Here is a 27,767-nt window from a genome sequence, read left to right as displayed (position 1 = left end):
GATGTCAGAAGTGTGGTTGTTGTCAGTGGTTGTGGTCCCTAGATATGTTCAGAAGTTGTGTGGTTGTGGTCAATAGTTGTGTGGTTGTGGTCACTAGATGTGGTAAGAAGTTGTGTGGTTGCGGTTAGAAGTTATGTGATTGAGGTCACTAGATGTGGTCAGAAGTTGTGCGGTTGATGTCAGATGTTATGTGGTTCTGTAGTTGTGGTCAATAGTTAAATGTGTGATCAGAAGTTGTGTGGTTGTGGAATGTAATTGTGTGGTTGTGGTCACTAGATATGGTAAGCAGTTGTGTGGTTGTGGTATGTAATTGTGTGGTTGTGGATACTAGATGTGGTCAGAAGTTGTGAGGTTGAGGTCAAAAGTTGTGTGGTTGTGGTCACTTCTCTCTCATCATTTTGGCCCACGTGTCCTAGCAACGGTTCCGTTATGGAATCTCAATAACAACACAGAGCTTTTGTTAGAAACGAGCAGGCGATGAGTTACTAAAATTGCTCTACCAAGAGATTAGTACACACGATTTCTAAACCGTTTTTAGGATTTGACAAGCAGAGAAGTGTAGGAAGATTTAATTCCAAACTATTTTTGTCTAATTGTTGGGTTAGTGGTAAAAACGGTAGTTGTCTGGAAAATAATACATCTGCTAGCTTCTGACATGAATAACAGCAGCTAGAAAGAGACAGGCTGGGTTACTAAAACGGCTCTAGTTACACATTGGCACGCATGATTCCGAATCTGAAACGGAGAAGTAGAGGAAGATTTCATACCTTAGAAAATGTTAGTTGGAAGTGATGATGACACAATGGGGAGCCTTAGAATAGTGAGAAATAGCATGTTAGCATATTTGGGCAAAAAAAATGCCGAAAAGTTTAATAACGTAAAAAGTATAACATATATCAAAACGTTGTATACTCGAGCGAGACCATTCTGCACGTTTTGACCTTTGAACGGTGTAGTATTGAACGGTAAGAATATCTAAGCTGGGGCTCTTGCTGCGCAAGCCCCTCAATAATATTCAGCGAGAGCACTATCCAATTCTGTATATAACCCTGGATTGCTAATGTTATGTATTGGTCAATGACAGGCTTTGAAGCGACCACTCAGCCATAATCGCACTCCGTTCAGAAGGAATTCATGGAATTCTACAGTATTTCATTTAAATGTTTATGGGACAAAATTATATGCATTTAAGTATGTTTTTGATGTAGTGGGGAAAGTAACATGAGTACTTTCAAATGTGTATGTAATAGAAGAAACGTAGACAATAACAAATGTAGACAAACATAAATGCATTTCTAAAGCTCCCACAACATTACATTGGTGGGCGAGTGCCAAGATGGAGGCGCGAAGACTTCAAAACAGCACCCCCTGTTAGACATCTAGTGTATATTTAAATGATTGGAGATGGGCTCTTTCCTTGTGCTGACGTGGAACCAATAAATACTAACTGCCAGTCTCGACGGAATTTTTTAAATGATTGCACAGGAATGAAAGCGTCAAACGAAAAGAAAAACAAAGGCCATATTTGTTAGAAGTTTTTTTAAATTTTTATAAAGCGTGTTTTATTAATAGTTGTTAAAATACTAGCTAATCAGTCACAGAGTAGGCCTGTGTTACTATTTTCTGTTTGAGAGCTGGCATTTTGGTTATTTCGTTATTGATTCCACCCGGACTGTTTTACTGGCTGTACAGTTCCATTCTACCGAACGGAATCCCCAGTAGCAGAAGCAACTTCTCATGTTACTTTACGCATCTCTTATACCCTTGCATTTGTATTAATTTAACCCCAAATTAAGAGTTTGTGGTCAAGATGGGAGTGCCGAAATTCTACCGATGGATTTCTGAAAGATACCCTTGCCTGAGTGAAGTTGTCAAGGAACATCAGGTATGATATCCGTAGCCTATTTTTTTGCTACCTAGTAAGCGAATATTACTGTTGCAGGTAACTAGTCAAGCTATCAAGCTACATATAGCAGGCCCATAACAGTTTCACCTTCACGTATCGATGTTTCCACTCTGCCCTTACGCGCTACTCATAGCTATGATTTATTATTAATAAACCAACGTTGTAGTTACAAATACACCTGCAGTTAGCTAACTGACGGTACATTAATATTTACCAACTCATTTAGCTACGTGTTTGACTCAATTTACCTTCTAGGTAGCTAATTAGTTAGCTAGTTTGCGTGCTACTACTACTTGCTATCAGCTCCAGTTAGATGTCATAACAAATAGCCTAGTGAATACGGCAGGCCTATATTAGTTTAGATGAGGAACGCTCAATTCTGTTCTCTTTATCGAGGCGGAGTTGATTTTATGCTTTGTTTGGTTTGTCAAGTAAATAGAACGTTATTCTGAATAACAAATATTGTAGTCGTCGACCAGATGTAACAGTTTTACTACCGAGATCACCAGTGCCAGATTAGCCCACATTTGTTGGCAGGTTTGCAAGATGCATTAGTGGAATATTGACCAAGAGTCCATATCTGTTTCCAATCAATCCCACTAGATCTTTTTTATTTTTTTTTATCCTCAACTCATAAATACACTCCCTCCATTATTCAAGTATTGATGCTATTGCCTTCTTATATGGATAGTAGACAGAGCAGTTGGCCCATCTGTCTGACACACCCCTTTACCTCTCTCTTAAAGATCCCAGAGTTTGACAACCTCTACCTGGATATGAATGGCATCATCCACCAGTGCTCCCACCCCAACGATGAGGACGTCCACTTCCGTATCTCGGAGGAGAAGATCTTTGCGGACATCTTCCACTACCTGGAGGTGCTGTTCAGGATCATCAAGCCCAGGAAGGTGTTCTTCATGGCCGTGGACGGAGTGGCTCCCCGGGCCAAGATGAACCAGCAGAGAGGCAGGAGATTCAGGTAAAGATCATGATGATAACAACTGCCTTTGTACTTTATGTGCTGTGTCTGTGACCGAGTGGCATAGCGATGGATCACGCAATGTCATAACTCAATCAACCAATCAGTCACTTATATGTTTCTTGTGAAGGTCGGCCAAAGAAGCAGAGGACAAGATAAAGAAAGCCCTTGAGAAAGGAGAGGTCCTACCCTCTGAGGCCCGCTTTGACTCCAACTGCATCACACCTGGTATGTAGCCTCCTACACGATCCATCACTTCTCCACCAATCTGTCCACTCATACCTCTCATCCAATTCCTAGGGCTTCAGGTTGTCCTTCCTGTTTTAGTCTGTTCTTCAGTTTTGTGCCTACTGAATACGATCCATCATGTCTCTCCTGTAGGGACGGACTTCATGGCCAGGCTACAGGAGCAGCTCAAGTATTTTGTCAACAGCAAACTATCCACAGATAATGCCTGGAAAGGAGTTAACGTCTACCTTTCCGGACATGAGGTGAGGACGGGCACACGGCGTGTGTGTCAGTGTGCACATTTTGTTTGATTAGATGTCATATGTGAATGAGTGACATTGACTCTACATGCGTTGTAACTGTCTGTGACTGTGACCCTCTGTTTCCCTCCCAGACTCCAGGAGAAGGAGAACACAAGATCATGGAGTTTATCCGCAGGGAAAACTCAGAGCCAGGCCACGACCCAAACACACGCCACTGTCTCTATGGCCTGGATGCTGACCTGGTGGGTGGCCCGCGGGTTTGGGAGATACGGCATCAATGTGTGTCGGGAAGTGTGTGTGTGTGTGACATCAGAGAGATGTGTATATGGTGGCAGATGTGTATATGGTGGCAGATGTGAGTGTATATGGTGGCAGATGTGAGTGTATATGGTGGCAGATGTGAGTGTATATGGTGGCAGATGTGAGTGTATATGGTGGCAGATGTGAGTGTATATGGTGGCAGATGTGAGTGTATATGGTGGCAGACGTGAGTGTATATGGTGGCAGATGTGAATGTATATGGTGGCAGACGTGAGTGTATATGGTGGCAGATGTGTATATGGTGGCAGACGTGAGTGTATATGGTGGCAGACGTGAGTGTATATGGTGGCAGACGTGGGTGTATATGGTGGCAGACGTGGGTGTATATGGTGGCAGACGTGGGTGTATATGGTGGCAGACGTGAGTGTATATGGTGGCAGACGTGAGTGTATATGGTGGCAGACGTGAGTGTATATGGTGGCAGACGTGAGTGTATATGGTGGCAGACGTGAGTGTATATGGTGGCAGCCGTGAGTGTATATGGTGGCAGCCGTGAGTGTATATGGTGGCAGCCGTGAGTGTATATGGTGGCAGACGTGAGTGTATATGGTGGCAGACGTGAGTGTATATGGTGGCAGACGTGAGTGTATATGGTGGCAGACGTGAGTGTATATGGTGGCAGACGTGAATGTCTATGTATGTCTGTAATCCAGGGGTGTCCAACATATGGCTAGCAAATCCGATCTGGCTAGCAAATCAGATCTGGCCCGCAAGCGTGGTCCAATCCGGCCTGCAGATGGGTTGAGTTTAAAAAAAAAAAATGAATATTTTTATTATATTTTGGGGAGGGGGATGAATTAATATACTTTAAGTGACTAAAATCAGATCGAAATTGTATAGAAATGAAGACCAAATTGAAGTCAGAATGCGGCCACTGGGGCAAAATGAGTTTGACGCCCTTTGCTGTAATCAGTCAATTACCGTGACAGAATTCTACTGTTGTTTCATTCGTATTAATTAAGGTGTGTTGTATTAACTACAGTCTCTTTCTCTACTACAGATGATGTTAGGTCTGACCAGCCACGAGCCACACTTCTCCCTACTCAGAGAAGAGGTCCGCTTTGGAGGGAAGAAAAACCAGAAGAGGTGTGTCTGGTGTGCAAGAGAGCGCGCTGTCTGTGTGTGTGAGTGAGACAGAGTTATATGTATGTATTCCCCTCCTGCAGAATAACAGCTCCAGAGGAGACAACCTTCCATCTACTGCACCTGTCACTATTTAGGGAGTACATAGACTACGAGTTCTCTGAAGTTAAGGTAAGACAAACACTTACTCCCACAGAATACAATTCTGCTTCAGTGTGACAAATACAGTAGATGCATATCTACTTGCTTACTGATAAGTGACTAACACAGTATAAATTCTCTATGAATGGTTTGAATAACAATGTCATATGATTGGTTGGTCCTCACAGTAAGATGTCTGATGATTGGTTGTTTAACAGAACAAGATCTCGTTTGAGTACGACCTGGAGCGAATCATCGACGACTGGATCCTAATGGGCTTCCTGGTGGGGAATGACTTCATCCCTCACCTTCCTCATCTTCACATCAACCAAGACGCCCTGCCTCTCCTCTACCGCACCTACATCAGTGTGCTGCCAACGCTGGGAGGTGAGAACACTCACACACCGTACTCGGACAACACACAATCCACACATACAACCTTTTATTTGCGTACTGGCTGGAGAAATTAATTTGCTTCTTTATATTTGACCCATGCAGGGTACTTGAATGAGAATGGCCACCTGAACCTGGGCAACTTTGAGAAGTACCTGGAGAAACTGTCCGAGGTGGGAGAGACCAGTAAACATCCACAAATCAGTGGAATTATTTCATTACCATGCATTTATGATTGTGACGCATGTCTTGCTCTCTTTCTTTCTCTCTCTCGATACCTGTTTTGCAATCTCTCTCTCTCTCTCTCTCTTCGTCCCTTCATCTTTATCCCCTTTTCCCGCTCTCTTCCTCTGCCCCAGTTTGACAGGGAGCACTTCAACGAGGTGTTTGTGGATCTCAAGTGGTTTGAGAGTAAGGTTGGCAACAAGTACCTGAACGAGGCCGCGGGACTGGCAGCAGAGGAGGCTCACAGCAAGGACGCCAGGAGGAAAGACCCGGTGAGACATGCGCCTGCAATGCACACGCAGAGATCCTTCCAATACAGATGCGTGTCTTGAAATCCATATTCAATGTCTGTGTGTGTGTGCAGGACTCTCTGCGTCTAACTACTCTGGATGGCGGGAAGGACCGAGCCCCTGGTCGAGGTTTTGAGGAGGATGGTGAAGAAGAGGACATGTTTGAGGCAGAGTTCAGACAGTACAAACGCACCTACTACATGACCAAGATGGGAGTGGAGGTGGTCTCAGAGTTAGTATACCTCATCAGTGTCTCCCCCAAAATACTCAAAATATTTTCCCACAACCTCGAACGATCCTGAAATGCTCTTAGAAAAGTTTGTTTCCCCAAACGGAGCTGAACTTGTATGATTTTTCTAGTTTATAACTTAAGACAATGGCATTGTAGAGCACGACGCTCGTTTAAACTTTTGTTGTTTGTATTGTTTTCAGTGAGTTTCTAGCAAATCAGGCGTTGTGCTATGTGGAGGGAATCCAGTGGATCCTGCATTACTATTACCATGGAGTCCAGTCCTGGAGCTGGTGAGTCTCTGTCTGTCTCTCTCTGTCTGTCCCTATGTATGTCCCTCTGTCTTTCTGTGCATGCGTGTACTAAAACCTCACTCTGTCCTAGGTATTACCCTCACCACTACGCCCCGTTTCTGTCAGATGTGAGGAACATAGCCCATCTGAAGTTGACCTTTGACATGGGCAAGCCTTTCATGCCCTTCCAGCAACTACTGGGAGTCCTGCCCGCTGCCAGCAAAGACCTGCTTCCCCAGAGCTACAGGGTAACGCACACATGCAGACCTGCTTCCCCAGAGCTACAGGGTAACGCACACATGCAGACCTGCTTCCCCAGAGCTACAGGGTAACGCACACATGCAGACCTGCTTCCCCAGAGCTACAGGGTAATGCACACATGCAGACCGGCTTCCCCAGCGCTACAGGGTAACGCACACATACAGACCTGCTTCCCCAGAGCTACAGGGTAACGCACACATAAAGACCGGCTTCCCCAGAGCTACAGGGTAACGCACACATACAGACCGGCTTCCCCAGAGCTACAGGGTAACGCACACATACAGACCGGCTTCCCCAGCGCTACAGGGTAACGCACACATACAGACCGGCTTCCCCAGCGCTACAGGGTAACGCACACATACAGACCGGCTTCCCCAGCGCTACAGGGTAACGCACACATACAGACCGGCTTCCCCAGCGCTACAGGGTAACGCACACATACAGACCGGCTTCCCCAGCGCTACAGGGTAACGCACACATACAGACCGGCTTCCCCAGCGCTACAGGGTAACGCACACATACAGACCGGCTTCCCCAGCGCTACAGGGTAACGCACACATACAGACCGGCTTCCCCAGCGCTACAGGGTAACGCACACATACAGACCGGCTTCCCCAGCGCTACAGGGTAACGCACACATACAGACCGGCTTCCCCAGCGCTACAGGGTAACGCACACATACAGACCTGCTTCCCCAGAGCTACAGGGTAACGCACACATACAGACCTGCTTCCCCAGCGCTACAGGGTAACGCACACATACAGACCTGCTTCCCCAGCGCTACAGGGTAACGCACACATACAGACCTGCTTCCCCAGAGCTACAGGGTAACGCACACATAAAGACCGGCTTCCCCAGAGCTACAGGGTAACGCACACATACAGACCTGCTTCCCCAGAGCTACAGGGTAACGCACACATACAGACCTGCTTCCCCAGAGCTACAGGGTAACGCACACATAAAGACCGGCTTCCCCAGAGCTACAGGGTAACGCACACATAAAGACCGGCTTCCCCAGAGCTACAGGGTAACGCACACATACAGACCGGCTTCCCCAGAGCTACAGGGTAACGCACACATACAGACCGGCTTCCCCAGAGCTACAGGGTAACGCACACATAAAGACCGGCTTCCCCAGAGCTACAGGGTAACGCACACATACAGACCGGCTTCCCCAAAGCTACAGGGTAACACACACATACAGACCGGCTTCCCCAGAGCTACAGGGTAATGCACACATACAGACCGGCTTCCCCAGAGCTACAGGGTAACGCACGCATGCAGACCTGCTTAGCAGCATTGTGGCGACCTATGACATGTACACTTTCTCATAACACACCCGCATTCCGATACCTCCGTTTTGTTCTGTCCACAGCACCTGATGACATCAGAGAATTCTAGCATCATTGAGTATTACCCTCTGGACTTCAAGACGGACCTCAATGGGAAACAGCAGGAGTGGGAGGCTGTGGTGCTCATCCCCTTCATCGACGAGGTGCACACGGACGTCATTCGGTGACCTACTTCATCCCCGCGTGACTTTTTTTATTCTGACTTTACTTATTTATTTGCGTGTTTTGCTTTCCAGGGATGTTTGCTCGCTGCGATGGAGCCTTATAACGATCACATGACCAAGGCTGAGAAGGCCCGTAACCGCCACACCGAGTGTGCTGTGTACAGCTACCACGCTGAGCTAGACTACCCTTACACCTCCACCCTGCCTGAACTGTTCCCCAACATCATGCATTGCCATGTCAGGTGAGACACACGCTGAACGTACACGCGCGCACACACACACACACACACACTGAACACACTACTTCCACGAGGCTAAGATACTGTAACGTGATTGGTGGTTTCCAGGGTGACATCGGTTCCCATGGACGCGTGGCACGTGTCGTTGAGCCACGTGGGGCGCAGCGACAACAGCAGCCAGCTCTACTTCCTTGGCTTCCCCACCCTGCAGCACATCAGACACAAGGTACAATAGACGGGCCGACAGACAATGAGACGGAGTGTGAATCGGGAACACGTGATCTGAGAGCAACACAAAACGTCTAATCAAATGGAACACTATAATATCATGTGCTGTGTCTCTGTTCAGGAAACACGCTGACAGCGTTCTGCCACTAATCACACTCCACAGTCAGTCTTCACACAAGGCACGGGGCCAACAGTCCCAAGATTATTTGTCAATAAAGATGCTGCATGCTCAAGATCTAGTTACGTAAACGGTCACTCATTAATCCAAGCCCTCGAAGTGTGGCCGGAGAGATATATACAAGCTAGATCTGTTTTGAGGATTTTCTAAAGCTAGCCAGCTTCAGTTAGCTTCACGTTCCATTATGTCGCACGCGGCTAGTCGAACGATGAACTTTTTATTGAGACGAGGCTAGAACGTCAATCCGTTGGCGAGTCGGTGTCACATTTTCATTTTGCCCGAAAATCACAATGAAAGAACTGAGGTCTCATTGAACCAGGAGATGACATTTTTTTTAAACGTGGCTGCATTTACAACCCCAGTATTGACTGTGTATTGGCCGTCTTGGCATCGGAATACTTCTGTGTATGTTTCATATGTAGATGTGCTCCCCCCCGTCTTTATAGTTCTATAAGAAGAAGCACGGAGTGGTGGTGTTCCAGCAGAGCAGCCGAGGAGAGAACATGATGCTGGAGATCATACGTAGCAAAGAGGAACCCGTGAGTGTAGATGCGTGCACACGGTCTTGTTTCTATGAAGAGCCGACGACTGTGTTGGGTCTGTGTCTGGAGCAGAAACGGTAGATGTTGTTTCTCTCTCTCAGGTGTGTGGCGATGTGGCGGCCCTGGTCCTGGGTTGCTCGCTGTTTGTCAACTGGCCCCACCTAGAGGAGGCCAGGGTGACAGCGGTGTCTGACGGGGAAAGCAAGTAAGAGTCACTGAGTTCTACTCGTGCCTAAAATAGATGGCAGTATTACACCCGGACCGTCACTCAAAACCCTTTATGCCTCTGGCTCTGCCGTTCATTCACTTCTCTTTCGACCGTTACTTTGAAGAACACCGAGTCGTTGACATTCATCGGTCTACCTCAAACACTCCTTTCCCTTACTACTTCTACATCACACCCCCCCCTCTCAGGTTCTTCCTGGAGGAGCCGGCGGGAGTGCAGAAGCTGTATGACCGGGACTCACCCCCCCCCACCAAGGTCACCTACCTCAGTGACAAGGAGCAGAAGGACTGGGTGAAGGATGTCCAGGGCATCACTGAGCAGTAAGGATCCGTTTGTTAAAAACCTAAGTTTTGTTATCAAAGGGTAAGATTTATTTAACCAAGATGTCCCATTGTGGTCAGAGCTGATAAGACCACTTGGCCAAGGGGGACTTTGGCAGACCTCTCTCCTCCTTACCTAAATACATCTCAATCTCTTCTCCTCTCAGTTTCAGTAAGCGTAAGGGCATCGTGGTGAATGAGACGGCGGTGGTGTTGTATGCCCAGCTGCTGACAGGCAGGAAGTATGTACCTGGGCAGAGCGGACAGGTGCACCTGGAGAAACAGTGGTCCAAGCAGATAATGCCCTTCGCCTACCAGACCATTGTCAAGGTAGGCACACGCATACAGAGATGTACATAGGAAGACACACATACTACACACGCATACCTCACATTCCTCGCTCTCTTCTCTCCTCCTTCGCTCGCTCTCTTCTCTCCTGCGCTCTCCTCCTTTGCTCTCTCTCTCTGTCTCTCTGTCTGTCTCTCTTGGTCTGTCTCTCTCAGGATATCAAGGCCTTTGACTCGTCGTCGACTCGCTTCCAGACCCTGGAGGAGCTGTTTCCCCCGACGACCACAGTGTTCATGGTGGGGAACCCCTACTACGGAGCCATGGGAGAGGTCTGTACCGCTTCCAGTCTCTACTTCCTGTCTGAGCCTTACACACTTCCTTATTGACTTGGAATCATCAGTATTGGGGACTCTTGAAGAGTACTGGTACACGTTAGGGGTTTAGGCTTGCTGCTTTTTGTGACCTTGAATTTGAATATCTAGTCTTGCAAATAAATATTTGTCAAAACAAAATGTAAAATGTATGCACTTTTAGATGTGATATAGAGAAATAATATTTAATGTGATGTATTGGACATTTTTGGGGGGCTTAATCTGTTGCATTGCATATCTTTGACTTTTCAATAACATGATTTGCTCTTGGACACACAGGTGCAAGAGTCTAGTGACGTCATCAAAGAGGGACGAGTGTGGGTAGTGTTCACGGTGCCCTGTGAACCACCAATGGAAGCCTTAATACAGAACCAGCATGTAAGTCAATCTCAAAACGACACATCTCTCACACTCCTCCTCGCCCTGCCCCACCACATGACCAAACGTGTGTGCCGTTGCTAAGCTTACTCCCTCCCTTCCCTGGTAGAAATACTGTGTGAAGTACAGTCCCGGCTACGTTCTGGCCTCTCGCCTCGGCATCACCAGCTACCTCGTCTCCAGATTCTCCGGCAGCATCTTCGTCGGCAGAGGATCCAAGAAGAAGTGAGTGAACACCTCTGAAATGGACGTCTATTTCCCATTTAGTGTACTACTTTTGACCAGAGCCGTGTAGGTTGAATAAACCATGTGACGCGCTCTCCCTCCCTCAGTCCCCATGGGGAGCAGAAGGCTAACGTGGGTCTGAACCTGAAGTTCAATAAGAAGAATGAGGAGGTGCCAGGTTACACCAAGAGAACTGAGAAGGAGTGGCTCTACTCTGACGCTGTGGAGGAGCTGATGTCTGAGTACCTGGATAGGTGTGTGTGTGTGTGTCCTTGTGTGTTTTTCTCTGCATTTATGAAACTGTGTTGTCTGTATGTGTGAAACTGCGAACGTGTGCATGTGTTCTTATTTGTGTGCGTGTGTAACCTGCATTGTGTCTCCTCCTGTAGGTTCTCCGAAGTGTTTGACCTGGTCTCCAGGAACAGTCACGACGATGTCTTCTACGAGGACGACATCTGGCCTGCGGAGTACGAGAACGGGTAACATTCATGCACTCACATTTAAGATTTGCACTCAACAATCATAATTTACACTGTCATACACTCATAACAGTTAAATCTGTATGCTTGTAACACTTACTCAAGTTCAGTTATCTCGAAGGCCCAGTGCAGTCACAATGACTTATTTTTTTCCTGTCTGACCACTCCGACTGTCCTACCAAAATACTTGCTTGAGAAATGTTTTTCTTTTTGACCATTTAAAAAAAAAATGGAAATCTATTACCATAAGGTACTGTAATGTTACCTAGAAATGGTTTGATATTGAGATGAAAACGGCTGCATTGGGCCTTTAAACGCTCATGTAAAACACTTGGAGGACGTTTTAATATATGTAACAAGGCAGAGGTAGATCATAACAGTTGTAGGAATACTGAAGATGGTGGTGATGGTAGTTGTGATGGGGATGGTTTTACGGTGCAGCTCGGAGAAGGTGAAGGAGATCACTTCCTGGTTGAAGACCCACCCAGTCGCCGACATCGCCCGCGCATCATGTGACCTGCAGATCCTGGACAAGGCCATCGTGGAGCGGATCGAGGAGGAGGTGGTGAAGGCTAAGGTAACTCAGTGGGGGGGGCGTCAATCATTTAGCTGTTCTGTCCGTCAATCATCTCTCTGTCGATCATTTGTCATTTATTTACTCCTACTCGCTTTCTATCAGGAAATCCCCTCTAACCTCATTTTTATGTCAATCAATAATATAGATGTATGCATATGCAGACTACTACTCAACAAGCCCTTTACTGTCAGTGACTAATCTACTTTCTTTTTTTAGTGTTCATGTAGTGACTCTTACCTCCGTCTGTTTCTCAGGTGAAGAAGAGCAGCGAGAAAGTACGTGTTACTGTGAAGCCACGTTTGCTCTTCAGGGTGAGTTCGTCACTTTCCGGTTTTTGTTGTTGCGTGTATTTTTCTAGATTGAGTGAAAATGACATTGGCTCCAAACAGCGCAAGGGTTCAGAGTTCCAACAATTCCAACTCCACACCTCTCTAACCTGTGTGTGTCCCTCCCTCCAGCCCTTAGAGCAGCAGCACGGTGTGGTCCCTGACCCGGATGCAGAGTACCACCTGTTTGACCGAGTGGTCAACGTCAGAGAGAGCTTCTCTGTCCCCCTCGGCCTCAGGGGAACCGTCATCGGTATCAAGGCAGGTGAGTGGTCGCACGCGCACCCAAACGCACACTCACTCACTCTTTCTCTCGTATACAGTGCGTGAAAGTATTCAGACCCCTGGACTTTTTCCACATTTTGTTACATTACAGCCTTATTCTAAAATTGATTAAATTATCCGCCCCCCCCTGATTATTCTACACACAATACCCCATGATGACATAGCGAAAACATTTTTTTTTTAAAAATGTTTGCTAATTTATTACAAATTTTAAAAAGCTACCTTATTAAAAGTATGAGGTCACTTAGAAATGTCCTTGTTTTTGAATGAAAAGCATTGAGCAAGAGGACAAGTATATTAGTGTCTAGTTTGAGAAACAGACGCCTCACAAGTCCTTAACTGGCAGCTTCATTAAATAGTACCCGCAAAGCACCAGTCTCAACGGCAACAGTGAAGAAGCGACCCCGGGATGCTGGCCTTCTAGGAAGAGTTGCAAAGAAAAAGCCATATCTCAGACTGGCCAATAAAAAGAAAATATTAAGATGGGCAAAATAACAGACACTGGACAGAGGAACTCTGCCTAGAAGGCCAGCATCCCGGAGTCACCTCTTCACTGTTGACGTTGAGACTGGTGTTTTGCGGGTACTATTTAATGAAGCTGCCAGTTGAGGACTTGAGGCGTCTGTTTCTCAAACTAGACACTCTCCTTAATGCAACTGCTGTGTCAGATTTAAAAAAAAATTTACGGACAAAGCAAACCATGCAATAATCTGAGACGGTGCTCAGAAAATAAATGAAATTATCCGCCATGTTGGAGTCAACAGAAACCAGAAATCACATTATAAATATTCCCTTACGCTTTGATCTTCATCAGAATGCACTCCCAGGAATCCTAGTTCCACAATAAATGCTTGATTTGTTCGATAATGTCCATTATTTATGTCCAAGTAGCTACTAAGTTAGGGCGTTAGGTACACATATCCAAACGCTTGTGCAGGTCCAGCATGACTTCGGACAAAAACTTCAAAAAGTTATATTACAGGTCGAAGAAACATTTCAAACTAAGTACAGAATCCATCATTAGGATGTTTTTAACATATCGCTTCAATAAAGTTCCAACCGGAGTATTCCTTTGTGTCTTGATGAGTAACAGAACGCAAGTGGATACCATGAGGAATGCGCGTGATCAGAAAATGGCTGACTGCCAGACACCTGACTGATTCTGCTATCATTCACTCCCACAACATCATAGAAGTCTCATTATAATTTATATTGATGGTTGACATCTAGTGGAACCCCTAGGCACTGCAACAACATATCTCAACAGGATTTCATTGGGGACTCTGGTGAACACAGACAAAGCTCAGATTTCTGACTTCCTGTTTTGATTTCTTCTCAGGATTTTGCCTGCCAATATGAGTTCTGTTATACTCAGACATCATTCAAACAGTTTTAGAAACTTTAGTGTTTTCTATCCAATACACTGTGATCACTTGGCTACATAGCTGATGCCTGCTGGACTTTCCATTAATCACGGTACTCCATTCTGTTTGTTTATGTTTTATCTGTCGGCCCCAGCCGCACTCAGGCTCTGTGTGTAGTTAATCCGACCCTCTCTGCCTAGTCAACGCCATTTTACCTGCTGTTGTTGTGCTAGCTGATTAGCTGTTGTTGTCTCACCTACTGTTTTAGCTAGCTCTTCCAATCAACACCTGTGATTACTGTATGCCTCGCTGTATGTCTCTCTCAAATGTCAATATGCCTTGTATACTGTTGTTCAGGTTAGTTATCATTGTTTTAGTTTACAATGGAGCCCCTAGTTCCACTCTTCATACCCCTGATACCTCCTTTGTCCCACCTCCCACACATGCGGTGACCTCACCCATTACAACCAGCATGTTCAGAGATACAACCTCTCTTATCATCACCCAGTGCCTGGGCTTACCTCCGCTGTACCCGCACCCCACCATACCCCTGTCTGCGCATTATGCCCTTAATATATTCTACCATGCCCAGAAATCTGCTCCTTTTATTCTTTGTCCCCAACGCTCTAGGCGACCAGTTTTGATAGCCTTTAGCCGCACTCTCATACTACTCCTCCTTTGTTCCGCGTGGGATGTGGAGGTAAAACCCAGGCCCTGCATGTCCCCAGGCACCCTCATTTGTTGACTTCTGTGATCGAAAAAGCCTTGGTTTCATGCATGTCAACATCAGAAGCCTCCTCCCTAAGTTTGTTTTACTCACTGCTTTAGCACATTCTGCTAACCCTGATGTCCTTGCCGGGTCTGAATCCTGGCTCAGGAAGGCCACCAAAGATTCTGAGACTTCCATACCCAACTATAACATTTTCCGTCAAGATAGAACTGCCAAAGGGGGAGGAGTTGCAGTCTACTGCAGAGAGAGCCTGCAAAGTAATGTCATACTTTCCAGGTCCATACCCAAACAGTTCGAACTACTAATTTTAAAAATGACTCTCTCCAGAAATAAGTCTCTCACTGTTGCCGCCTGCTACCGACCCCCCTCAGCTCCCAGCTGTGCCCTGGACACCATTTGTGAATTGATCACCCCCCATCTAGCTTCAGAGTTTGTTCTGTTAGGTGACCTAAACTGGGATATGCTTAACACCCCGGCAGTCCTACAATCTAAGCTAGATGCCCTCAATCTCACACAAATCATCAAGGAACCCACCAGGTACAACCCTAAATCTGTAAACAAACAACATTCTTTAAAAGTAACTTCCTCACCATTTTAGATAAGCATGCTCCGTTCAAAAAAATGCAGAACTAAGAAGAGATATAGCCCTTGGTTCACTCCAGACGTGACTGCCCTCGACCAGAAAAAAAACATCCTGTGGCGGACTTCAATAGCATCGAATAGTCCCCACGATATGCAACTGTTCAGGGAAGTCAGGAACCAATACACGCAGTCAGTCAGGAAAGCAAAGGCCAGCTTCTTCAGGCAGAAATGTGCATCCTGTAGCTCTAACTCCAAAAAGTTCTGGGACACTGAAAAGTCCATGGAGAACAAGAGCACCTCCTCCCAGCTGCCCACTGCACTGAGGCACACGGTCACCACAGATAAATCCATGATTATCGAAAACTTCAACAAGCATTTCTCAACGGCTGGCCATGCCTTCCCCCTGGCTACTCCAACCTCGGCCAACAGCTCCGCCCCCCCCGCAGCTACTCGCCCAAGCCTCTCCAGGTTCTCCTTTACCCAAATCCAGATAGCAGATGTTCTGAAAGAGCTGCAAAACCTGGACCTGTACAAATCAGCTGGGCTTGACAATCTGGACCCTCTATTTCTGAAACTATCTGCCGCCAGTGTCGCAACCCCTATTACCAGCCTGTTCAACCTCTTTCATATCGTCTGAGATCCCCAAGGATTGGAAAGCTGCCGCAGTCATCCCCCTCTTCAAAGGGGGAGACACCCTGGACCCAAACTGTTACAGACCTATATCCATCCTGCCCTGCCTATCTAAGGTCTTCAAAAGCCAAGTCAACAAACAGGTCACTGACCATCTCGAATCCCACCGTACCTTCTCCGCTGTGCAATCTGGTTTCCGAGCCGGTCACGGGTGCACCTCAGCCACGCTCAAGGTACTAAACGATATCATAACCGCCATGATTAAAAGACAGTACTGTGCAGCAGTCTTCATCGACCTTGCCAAGGCTTTCGACTCTGTCAATCACTATATTCTTATCGGCAGACTCAGTAGCCTCGATTTTTCTGATGACTGCCTTGCCTGGTTCACCAACTACTTTGCAGACAGAGTTCAGTGTGTCAAATCGGAGGGCATGCTGTCCGGTCCTCTGGCAGTCTCTATGGGGGTGCCACCAGGGTTCAATTCTCGGGCTGACTCTTTTCTCTGTATATATCAATGATGTTGCTCTTGCTGCGGGCGATTCCCTGATCCACCTCTACTCAGACGACACCATTCTGTATACTTCCGGCCCGTCCTTGGACACTGTGCTATCTAACCTCCAAACGAGCTTCAATGCCATACAACACTCCTTCCGTGACCTCCAACTGCTCTTGAACGCTAGTAAAACCAAATGCATGCTTTTCAACCGTTCGCTGCATGCACCCGCACGCCCGACTAGCATCACCACCCTGGATGGTTCCGACCTAGAATATGTGGACATCTATAAGTACCTAGGTGTCTGGCTAGACTGTAAACTCTCCTTCCAGACTCATATCAAACATCTCCAATCTAAAATCAAAATCACTCTACTCAGCAAACTGGATGCAGTTTATCACAGTGCCATCCGTTTTGTTACTAAAGCACCTTATACCAACCACCACTGCGACCTGTATGCTCTAGTCTGCTGGCCCTCGCTACATATTCGTCGCCAGACCCACTGGCTCCAGGTCATCTACAATTCCATGCTAGGTAAAGCTCCGCCTTATCTCAGTTCACTGGTCACGATGGCAACACCCACCCGTAGCAAGCGCTCCAGCTCCAGTGTATCTCACTGATCATCCCTAAAGCCAACACCTCATTTGGCCGCCTTTCGTTCCAGTTCTCTGCTGCCTGTGACTGGAACGAATTGCAAAAATCGCTGAAGTTGGAGACTTTATCTCCCTCACCAACTTCAAACATCTGCTATCTGAGCAGCTAACCGATCGCTGCAGCTGTACATAGTCTATTGGTAAAAAGCCCACCCAATTTTACCTACCTCATCCCCATACTGTTTTTATTTATTTACTTTTCTGCTCTTTGGCACACCAATCTCTCTACCTGTACATGACCATCTGATCACTTATCACTCCAGTGTTAATCTGCAAAAATGTAATTATTCGCCTACCTCTTCATGCCTTTTGCACACAATGTATATAGACTCTTTTTTTTCCCCTACTGTGTTATTGACTTGTTAATTGTTTACTCCATGTGTAACTCTGTGTTGTCTGTTCACACTGCTATGCTTTATCTTGGCCATGTCGCAGTTGCAAATTAGAACTTGTTCTCAACTAGCCTACCTGGTTAAATAAAGGTGAAATAAAAAATAAATGAAAAAAATACTAATAATAAAATGCATATATTAGAAACTGAGACTGAGGAGCAGGCTGTTTACTTTAGGCACCTTATTCATCCAAGCTACTCAATACTGCCCCCCAGCCATAAAAAGTTAACACACACACTGAGGAGACCTTACAGCTTATCATAGCATCACTTATTAACCCTTTAAAGGGTTTAAGGCCGTGGTTTAACCCTCTTCATTCCACCCCTTTGAGGCCATCTGGCCTCAACAAAAGCAAAGCAACTCAAGCATAGTAATTATAATAATCACCCATAAACGGTGCATTAGATTGCAAGCAAATCCTCAGGAGATTGAGGATAGAAATACGGGTCTGAGGGATGAGGAACATGAAGTATAAACATGCCTGGCATAGCCTTGTGAAGTACCCATTTGCCAGCTGCACAGAATGCACAAATGCAAATCAGCAGAACAAGCACAGGGGCCAATAATGGGACTAAAATGGAAAACAACTTAAATCCAAACTGGCCTAGTTTATCTTTCAACCACCCAAATGGGAACCAGGATTCTTCTCCTGTGGGGGTGTAGGTGTCAGCCAACTGTGTTAATTATTTCAAAATCTCTGTCATATCAGAGTCAGGGAGATGCCTAACACATTCTGTGGGGATAATAGAATTTAGGGCCCTTCAATAACCCCCTCTTTATTTAGGATGTAGTCTAATGCCAGGCTACGCCTGGGCTTTAACAGCTTTAAGATCCTGAGCTTTAAGATCCTGAGGTGTTGGCTTGTAGATCCAATGCTGGAGGTGTGAGCTCCAGTGTCTATTAGAAATGGTACCTCTTGATCGTTGACCTTCCGAGTAATGATTGGTTCTTTGGTACCATCCAAACATATGTACTGGTGACACTGGAAAAGGGGGGTCAGGTCCTCCCTATTGTTGATTATTCTGCAGTGGGAACCACGCCTGGTTTGTTACAGGAGACTGTTGGGGCCATCCATGTTAAAACAGGTTTTAACACACACGGAGGTCTCCTGAAGAGGAGACCTTACAGTTTATCGTAACAATTTATTAACCCTTTAAAAGGTATAAGGCCTTGGTTTAAGCCTCTTCAGCCTGCTTGGAGTTTGCCAAAAGGCACCTAATGGACTCTCAGACCATGAGAAACAAGATTCACTGGTCTGATGAAACCAAGATTGATCTCTTTGGCCTGAAAGCCAAGCGTCACTTCTGGAGGAAACCTGGCACCATCCCTATGGTGAAGCATGGTGACGGCAGTAGCATGCTGTGAGGATGTTTTTCAGGGGCTGGGAGACTAGTCAGGATCGAGGGAAAGATGAACGGAGCAAAGTACAGAGATACATGATGAAAACCTGCTCCAGATCACTCAGGACCTCAGACTGGGTTGAAGTTTCACCTTCCAACAGGACAACGACCCTAACAGCCAAGACCGCACAGGAGTGGCTTTGGGACAAGTCTCTAAATGTTCTTGAGTGGCCCACCCAGAGCCCGGACTTGAACCCGATTTGAACATTTTTGGAGAGACCTGAAAATAGCTGTGCAGTGTGACTCCCCATCCAATCTAACAGAGCTTGAGAGGATCTGCAGAGAAGAATGGGAGAAACTCTCCAAATACAGGTGTGCCAAGCTTGTAGCATCATACTTAAGGATGTAATCGCTGCCAAAGGCGCTGCAACAAAGTACTGAGTAAAGGGTCTGAATACTTATGTAAATGTTATTTCAGTTTTATTACATTTGCAAAAAAATCTGAACCTGTTTTTGCTTTGTCATCATGGGTAAGGCTGTAACAAAATGTGGAAAAGTCAAGGGGTCTGAATACTTTCCGAATGCACTGTAACACACATGCGGTCAGCCTCTCGTCTTTGAACAGTCTCTAAACGGATGTTTAACCTCTCTCCCGTGGCAGCTGATCGTGAGGCCGAGGTGTTGTATGAGGTTGTTTTCGATGAAGAGTTTGCTGGTGGACTTACGATCAGGTACAGCCTCGTGTCTGTGTTTTCATATAGGCCAATGTCAAATGTTTCAAGCCTCAATCAATCGCATGTTTCCGATTTACATTGTTTATTTATTTTTTTACGTTAAGCACCGGCGTTTTTGTGAAAGGGCTATTGTGTGGTTGTGACCCTGTATCTGGGTGACTGTCGCCCACCTAACTCTGGTGTGTTTCCTACTCTAGGTGTGCGGCGGGCCGTGGCTACAGGCTGCCTCCCTGTGCCTTAATCAACCTGAGCCACGGGGGCCGTGTAGAGCAGGGCTTCCATAAACTGACCGCCGTCGTCAAGCCCCAGCCCGCCTCCTCATACCAGCACAACAAAGGACAGCTGGTCGGGCTGAACCACTCACCGCGATCACCCTTCATATCCACACAGGTTGGGACTGGAGTAGAGCATGTCCTCATAAAACAACTGGCCTAACCACTCTCTGAGTAACCAGCATAGATCAAGATGAATAGCCTCTAACTTTTTACCTCTGTTCCTCACATTTGCCTACCTTTTCTCTCTGTCCCTTCCTCTGTATGTCTTGATGTCAACCTTTCCCTCTCTCTCTTTCCCTCTGTGTCTCTCAGCAGCAGAACGGCAGACAGAACATTCTCAGGGCAGACACTCAGGGCAACAAAAACTCTGCACACAAAGCCAGCCAGAAACTGAAACCAAAGGTAAGCTCTTTCTGTGTCTCTCTCTCTTTCTGTGTCTCTCTCTTTCTGTGTCTCTCTCGCTTTCTGTCTCTCTCTCTCTCTCTCTCTGTGTGTGGCTCTCTCTCTTTCTGTCTGTTTGTGTGGGATTTACTGTATACAATATCTTATTTGTGTGGTGGTGTGTAACCTCTCTCTCGCACTCTGAATTCAATTTGCTTTATTGGCTTGACGTAACAATGTACGTAATGCCAACGGTTTCTTTGGAGATTTACAATACTACAGTACTATTAATAATCAATATTGACACAGCAACAAAAGTAATCAAGGGTAAAATAACATTGAAAAATAACAGAGGACACTGGTTGGTCTGTCAGATACTCATCTTATGGTAGGCTGCAATTTTTTATTTAACCTTTATTTAACTAGGCGAATCCCCGAGCTGTCAGTTAAGAACTAATTGTTATTTACAATGACGGCCTAGGAACAGTGGGTTAACTGCCTTGTTCAGGGGCAGAAAGACAGATTTTTATTTTGTCAGCTCGGGGATTCGATCTTGCAACCTTTCGGTTACTAGTCCAACGCTCTAACCACTAGGCTACCTGCCTCTCCAATGTAGTGCGCTGCCAACCCACAGCTCTCTGCATCCTCCCCCAACAGGACGGGTAGTCTGTTCTCATCAGAAGTCTTTGAAACATTTAAGGGTTTCCAATTTGGGGAAAGGACACTAATTGTTTTATATTTTTGACATTTTGTCTCTTTCGGTCTATGTGACGACTGCAGGGTAAAGATGAGGAGTTCAGTAACGTGTGGCAGTCTCTGCAGAGCTCTGGAATGCCCCAGAAACCACCAGCTCACTGGCAACAAGACAATGTGAGTCCATTCATAATGTTGTACCAGTGTCACCATACTCGCATTGTGATCAACCTCGTTCCTGGCTGTGTCACCTGACCATCTCTGTGTGTGTCCGTCCCCAGCCGGGTAAGTCTGCCTGGGGTACAGGGTCTCCCGGACAAGAAGGGCAGGTCCAAGGGCAACAAGGCAGGAACCAACCCCAGAGTCAACAACCGCAACCTCCCAAACCTGTGAGTCCCCACTTTATCGAACCCTAACCTTTGAACTTGAAAAACCCCTCTGTCCCTTCATCCCTAACCATTGGACTTTACACCCCTAAACATTGAGTCACAGCTCTTTTGATGCTGACTTTAGGGTCTGACCTCAGATCAGTATTTGTCTGGACAGCAGGTTAGAAAGACTACAATATTTTATCTCTAACCTGCCATGCAAAGGTACCCTTATCTCTTTTAACTAGGCCACTCAGTATCTGCATCCAGTCTTTCTTGAGAAGAATGCAGTTTTGCAGACTGTATTACCAAAGTACTTGCAGGATAGTGGCTTGTGTAAACCTAGTGGTCCAAGTCAAAAGTCTTCAGTAAAAGTTATTTAGCGCAACAGTCATTACATAAACTACCTTACACGCCTGTTCTTTCAAGCATGTGACACCTCTGAGGCTGTTACCCTGTCAGGCCACAATCAGGAGACTACAGATCCCAGCAGCTCAGGAAGTGGAGAACTACAACTCCAATCATCACCCACAGCTGTAGACCAATAGCAGGCAAGAGGCCTCATCCTCAGCCGACAGCATAGCCAGGAATCAGGACTACAAATGAACTGAAACGAGTCAATAAAATGCATTCTGCAAAAGCAGCTTTCAGTGTAGGGTTGGTTATCACCAGTGGAAGGCTGTGAGTGTAATTCAACTCAGTGAAGATGTATAATGTATTCTTCTTTTCGTTGTAAGATCTCAATGTGCAAGTATGACTTCTGTGTGGGAGAATGAGGTGTGTTAAACTTCATGTTTTATAGGGTCCTGCAGGAAGTATCAGACTTCTCAAGAGAAACGAAGATGTAAATTCTCCGTTTCCCGCTCAGAACGCTACAAAGAAGGTACACCCACAGACACACACACACACACACAGACGCGCACACCACACACGCGCACACCACACACACACACACACACACAAATATATATATATTCTTACCCACTTGTCTCCAGCAGACAGAGTTCGAGGAGTTGATCGCCAACCTGAACATCTCCAAGGGCAACGAGTCAGCTCCACCCCCTCCAGCCAAAGAGCCCACGAGCCAAACAGAGAAGCCACTTTCTCCGCAGTCGTTTGCTATGGTGGGTACTAGTACTCACTGGTTGGTGTTACGCTATAGTAGCCCACTTCAAACTCTTTTCAATTAGAATGATCTACTCCTTCCCTTGTGATTGGTTGTAGTAGTCCTGTTGTGATTTGGTTAGATATGGTCAGTTGGCTAATTGTGATTGGTTGGTTCTCCTGTGCGTAGAAGGGAACTCTGGCCCTGAAGGAGATGCTGAACATTGGCGCTGCCCCGGACTCCACTAGTCCCGCCTCCTTCAACACACAGCAGCAGAACAAGAGACGACCCACCAAGAAACTGGGTGAGTTCAACTATGTGCAACGCTACGTGTTTAGTAGAGCCTGACTGATGTTTTTTTTAGGGGGGGGGGGGGGACACCTATGGATACCGATGTACACTACATGACCAAATGCATGTCCTGCTCGTCAAACGTCTCCTTCCAAAATCAGGGACATTAATATGGAGTTGGTCCCGCTTTGCTTCGATAACAGCCTCCACTCTTCTGGGAAGGCTTCCAACCAGATGTTGGAACATTGCTGTGGGAACTGGCTTCCATTCAGCCACAAGAGCATTAGTGAGGTCGGGCACTGATGTTGGACGATTAAGTCTGGCTCGCATTCGGTGTTCCAATTCATCTCAAAGGTGTTTGATGGGGTTGAGGTCGGGGCTCTGTGCAGGCCAGTCAAGTTCTTCCACACCAATCTCGACAAACCATTTCTATATGGATCTTGCTTTGTGCACTGAGGCATTGTCATGCTGAAACAGGAAAGGGCCTTCTACAAAGTTGGAAGCACAGAATCGTCTAGAATGTCGTATTCTGTAGCGTTAAGGGGAGTCAATTAGGAAGCAGTGCGGAGAAGGATTTAGCAGAAGGGAGAGAGATGATAGGATAGAAGAGGAGAGGGTAGTGGAAGAGCGAGCGAAGATTGTGACAGCGCTTGACCATCTGCGTAGGGTCTGTGTGGTTAGTGTTGAAGGAAAAGGAAACAAAGTTGTGATCAAAGACCTGGAGAGGGTTTCAGTGAGATTAGAAGGCAAGCAGCCTCTAGTGAAGATTAGGTCAAGTGTATTGCCTGCCTTGTGAGTTGGAGGGAATTGGGTGAGGACAAGAGGCAATGAGGGGAAAGAGAGAGTCGAAGGCAGACTATTCCTGGTTGATGTGTCAACAACTATTTGTAAATTATGAGCAGTCAGCAGTTCACGCAGCACTTAGAGTAGATGGCCTTAGATAGCAAAAAGACTACTAGACCACAGCAGATAGTCAAAAAAATATTCTGTTCACACACGGGAGTCCTCTAGCTATAGAATGACGCTCCAGCCGACGCTTGGCGTTGTGATCTTAGGCTTGTGTGTGGCTGCTCGGCCATGGAAACCCATTTCATGAAGCCCCCGACGAACGGTTCTTGTTCTGACGTTGCTTCCGGAGGCAGTTTGGAACTCGGTGGTGATGTGGCAACTGAGGACAGATTTTTTTATTATTTATTTATTTATTTATTTTTTATTTTTACATGCTACACACTTCAGCACTTGGCGGTCCCGTTCTGTGAGCTTGTGTGGCCTACCACCACTGTTGTTACTCCTAGACGTTTCTTCTTCACAATAACAGCACTTACAGCTGACCAGGGCAGCTCAAGCAGGGCTTGTTGGAAAGGTGGCATCCTATGATGAGACCATGTTGAAAGTCACTGAGCTCATCAGTAAGGCCATTCTATTGTCAATGTTTGTCTATGGAGATTGCATGGCAGTGTGCTTTATTTTATACACCTGTCGTGAACGGGTGTGGCTGAAATAGCCCAATCCACTCATTTGAAGGGGTGTCCACATTCTTTTGTATATACAGTGCTTTCGGAAAGTATTCAACCCCTTGACTTTTTCCACATTTTGTTACGTTACAGCCTTATTCTAAAATGGATTAAATTGTTTTTTCCCCTCATCAATCTACACACAAGACCCCATAATTACAAAGCAAATTACGCTTTTAGAATTTTTTGCAAATGTATTCAAATTAAAAAACATTTAATCACATTTACTTAAGTATTCAAACCCTTTACTTAGTACTTTGTTGAAGCACCTTTGGCAGCGATTACAGCCTCGAGCCGTCTTGGGTATGGCGCTACAAGCTTGACACACCTGTATTTGGGATTTTCTCCCATTCTTCTCTGCAGATTGTCTCAAGCTCTGTTAGGTTGGATGGGGAGCGTCGCTGCACAGCTATTTTCAGGTCTCCAGAGATGTTCGATCGGGTTCAAGTCCAGGCTCTGGCTGGGCCACTCAAGGACATTCAGAGATCTGTCCTGAAGCCATTCCATGGTTGTCTGGGCTGTGTGCTTAGGGTTGTTGTCCTGTTGGAAGGTGAACCTTCGCCCCAGTCTGTGGTCCTGAGCGCTCTGAAGCAGGATTTCATACGTGACATTAATGAAATCAGGAGAATGTCTGCAAGTGTTCAGATCAGCATGACATTTCCTTTTTTCACCTATTCATTAAGTATTGGTTATCCAATATCGGCTGATAATGTCAGTGAACCGATGTATCGCTCAGGCTCTGTTTTATCTGCAGGTGGAGCTATTGTGGCACTTAGTGGAGATACTGTACAACAGATATTAAACCAGTCGTTCTTCATTCCCTTTCTCCTCCTTACACCCTTAAACCTCCCCTTTTCTCCCTTCTTCCCCATCAGCGGCGACGATGGGCGACTCTGTGTTACCCGCGTCCCCTGCAGCAGCAGTCCCTCCCCTGCCGCCCCCCCAGCCCTCCTCCATGGTTCCCAGTGTGGCCTCAGAGCTGACCAGAATCTGTATGGGCCTGGGTATGGCCCCGCCTGACTTCACCTTCATGCGCAGCAGACAGGTGAGAGACACACACACACACACACACACACACACACACACACACACACACACACACACACACACACACACACACAATCTTGCATACAAGACACACACACAGGTATTCAAGCACAATCCCACTCTCTCCCAGGGTCTGCTGGTGTATCAGGTGAAGCTCTCCAGTGGTCTGGTGGTTCAAGGTCCCCAGTGTCAGTCTGAAAACGAAGCCAAAGAGAAAGCAGCTCTTTTCGCCCTGCAGCGCCTTGTGAGTGTGGTGTGTGTCCTTCCTGTATCTCTGTGTGTTTCCTCCTTTTCTTTTTATTTGGTTATGTCTATATTTCACCAGTGTCTCCATATTTGTAGATTTTCTAACCCCTCTCTCGCTGTCTCCTTCAGAATTCAGTGGGTTCTGGGTTCCCCCTGCCACCGCCTCTGTTCTCTGGGGTCGGACAGATAAGGGGACCGCCCATGGGACCCATCCCTAACATATTCGGTCAATCGGGTGAGCCCTGGCGTCATGTGGGGGGCGTCTATATTGATACTGTGTGACCTCTGGGTGCAGTAATGCCCATTCACCTTGATAGGTTTTAGACACTAATTCTGGATGTGAACCAAACGCTTTCACTGTTTCACTCTTTCTCTCTCTCTCGCTCCCTCCCTCCAGGTGGACTGTTGATGCCTCCTCAGGGGTATGGTCCCCTACACTGGGGCATGCCCCTCCCGCCTCACCAGGGCCAGCCCTTCTATGGGGGCACCTTCCCTGGCGCCCGGCCCCAGGCACCCTCCGTCCCCATCGGCTCACACAACCAGTTTGTCCCCCTGCAGGTAGGAGCTCCAGGACCTGTTTCTATAGTTCACATTAAATCACCACAACAAAAGAGTTATGCGTGCATTTATATGGCCAAAATGTGCATATTAATAGTATTTTGGGATTTCACCACAGAGAAATGACCATGATTAACTCTGCCTAACCTACGTTTATTGTCAGGTCACTAAGAAGCGCGTGTCCTCGGTCAAGAAGCCCCAGGAGTTCTGCAACGCGGCTCACAAGGCGAGGAACCAAGCCCCGGGCAGCGAATTCCCATCTCACTCCCAACCCTCCCTATCCCCGACCCCCTCCACACCCCCAAAGACCACCCAGGCAGCGGGGACCCCATCCACGCCTCAAACGCCACGCCAGAACCCCTCGGGCCAAGGCCACACCCCCGGCTCCGCCTCCAAGAGGAAACACAGGAAACTGGCGGTGAACTTCGAGGCAGCCAAAGTCCAAGAATAATCCCCTCCCCTTCCTTTTAGGTGTTGGTTTTTGGGATGGTGTTCTAATCGGTTGGGTCTCAATAGCACCCTATTCCCTGTGGTGCACTACTTTTAACCAGAGCCCTATGTAGTTGTCCTACATAGGAATAGGGTGTCATAAGTGTGTCATTTGAGATGCAGACCTTGTTCTAGATAATGGGAGGCAATAAGGTCTGATAAATCAGAATGCCGTCGTTTTTATGTTGCGTTTGCATCATGTTTGAGATGGATTTCTATTCTCACTAATCTCGCCAGACCTTGTGGTACATGGTGTCCTTCTAGTTGGTCGGTTTATGATTGGAGCCAGTAATCAAGGGCTTAATCCCTTTTAATCTTTCCCTTTGTTTGTTTCAAGTCTCTATTTTACCAAATGTATTTTATTCTGATCAAAGTATTTTGTCACAATTCTGTGTTTTAATGTCAATCGTTTGTAATTGCTAATACTAAATCAACCTACAAAATAGTCATGTGAAATCAACTTCACACGCGTTAACCAGCAATTAGGTCTCAAATACAGTATACTGACGGACAGCATACAAACACATCACTATGACAAAATTCTGGAATTTCTACTCCGCAGTATAACAACACATTTCTTCCAGTAGAAAATCATTTTGAAATTGAATTCAAATCATCTCCTTTGGGACATCACCAGGACCTCTGTTAGCTGGTTGATCCAAGCCTTAATAGAGGGAGGTTTCTGTTTTTTTCTAAATAAATTTTTGTCCACCATATTTCAATCTATGGATTTTATGCATTATTCATTAACCCACATGTACAGTCTCGAGTTTTACAAGCATATTTTTGGGTCTCGCTTTGTTTTTGCATTTGTACCTTTTGCCTCTTTCAACACGTGGTTTGAGCTACTGGGTTCTTGCTCTGTGGGTATTTTAAACGTCTGAACCAAAGCACACCTGTTGAATGTCCTATTGTTTTTTTTCTAAATTAATTTGAGAGTTTTAACAAGAAAAACCTCTACGCCCCCCGTCCCCCCCAAAAAAACTTTCAAAAACCACAAAACTAAGGAAATGTAGCTTGCTCTTTTGATGCAGGAAAGGTGCTGTACGTATCCAATGAATAAAGACATCTTTTGTTACCATGACATCGATA

The 27,767-nt window shown here is 46.3% G+C and overlaps 1 protein-coding gene across 4 annotated transcripts; it reads left to right on the top strand.

Annotated features, from left to right (window-relative positions):
* The first annotated feature begins 1,415 nt into the window (after nt 1–1,415).
* On the top strand, nt 1,416–27,767 carry LOC110530214 (5'-3' exoribonuclease 1). Of its 4 annotated transcripts, none has more exons than XM_021613101.2 (41): nt 1,416–1,885; nt 2,653–2,885; nt 3,016–3,113; nt 3,267–3,376; nt 3,508–3,618; nt 4,698–4,783; nt 4,864–4,951; nt 5,140–5,308; nt 5,420–5,487; nt 5,674–5,811; nt 5,904–6,061; nt 6,262–6,351; nt 6,443–6,599; nt 7,988–8,107; nt 8,201–8,370; nt 8,476–8,593; nt 9,220–9,312; nt 9,417–9,520; nt 9,730–9,861; nt 10,029–10,191; nt 10,365–10,478; nt 10,800–10,898; nt 11,008–11,123; nt 11,231–11,377; nt 11,513–11,602; nt 12,044–12,179; nt 12,434–12,490; nt 12,638–12,770; nt 19,636–19,705; nt 19,906–20,098; nt 20,299–20,385; nt 21,145–21,234; nt 21,339–21,446; nt 22,228–22,308; nt 22,421–22,549; nt 22,720–22,834; nt 25,211–25,380; nt 25,513–25,635; nt 25,758–25,863; nt 26,026–26,186; nt 26,350–27,767. In XM_021613101.2, the coding sequence occupies exons 1-41, from the start codon at nt 1,811–1,813 to the stop codon at nt 26,635–26,637; spliced, it is 5,094 nt and encodes a 1,697-aa protein (XP_021468776.2). In that variant the 5' UTR covers nt 1,416–1,810; the 3' UTR covers nt 26,638–27,767. The 4 variants fall into 4 exon arrangements, with proteins under 4 accessions (XP_021468776.2, XP_021468775.2, XP_021468777.2 ...); XM_021613100.2 differs by having other exon boundaries at nt 20,296–20,385; nt 22,424–22,549; XM_021613102.2 differs by having other exon boundaries at nt 20,296–20,385; nt 25,513–25,626.

This window comes from Oncorhynchus mykiss, chromosome 8 (assembly GCF_013265735.2).
Source record: "Oncorhynchus mykiss isolate Arlee chromosome 8, USDA_OmykA_1.1, whole genome shotgun sequence".
Classification (NCBI taxonomy): Eukaryota; Metazoa; Chordata; class Actinopteri; order Salmoniformes; family Salmonidae; genus Oncorhynchus; species Oncorhynchus mykiss.
The sequence above is the reverse complement of the archived record's forward strand: the minus strand, read 5'-3'. Positions and strand labels throughout refer to the sequence as shown.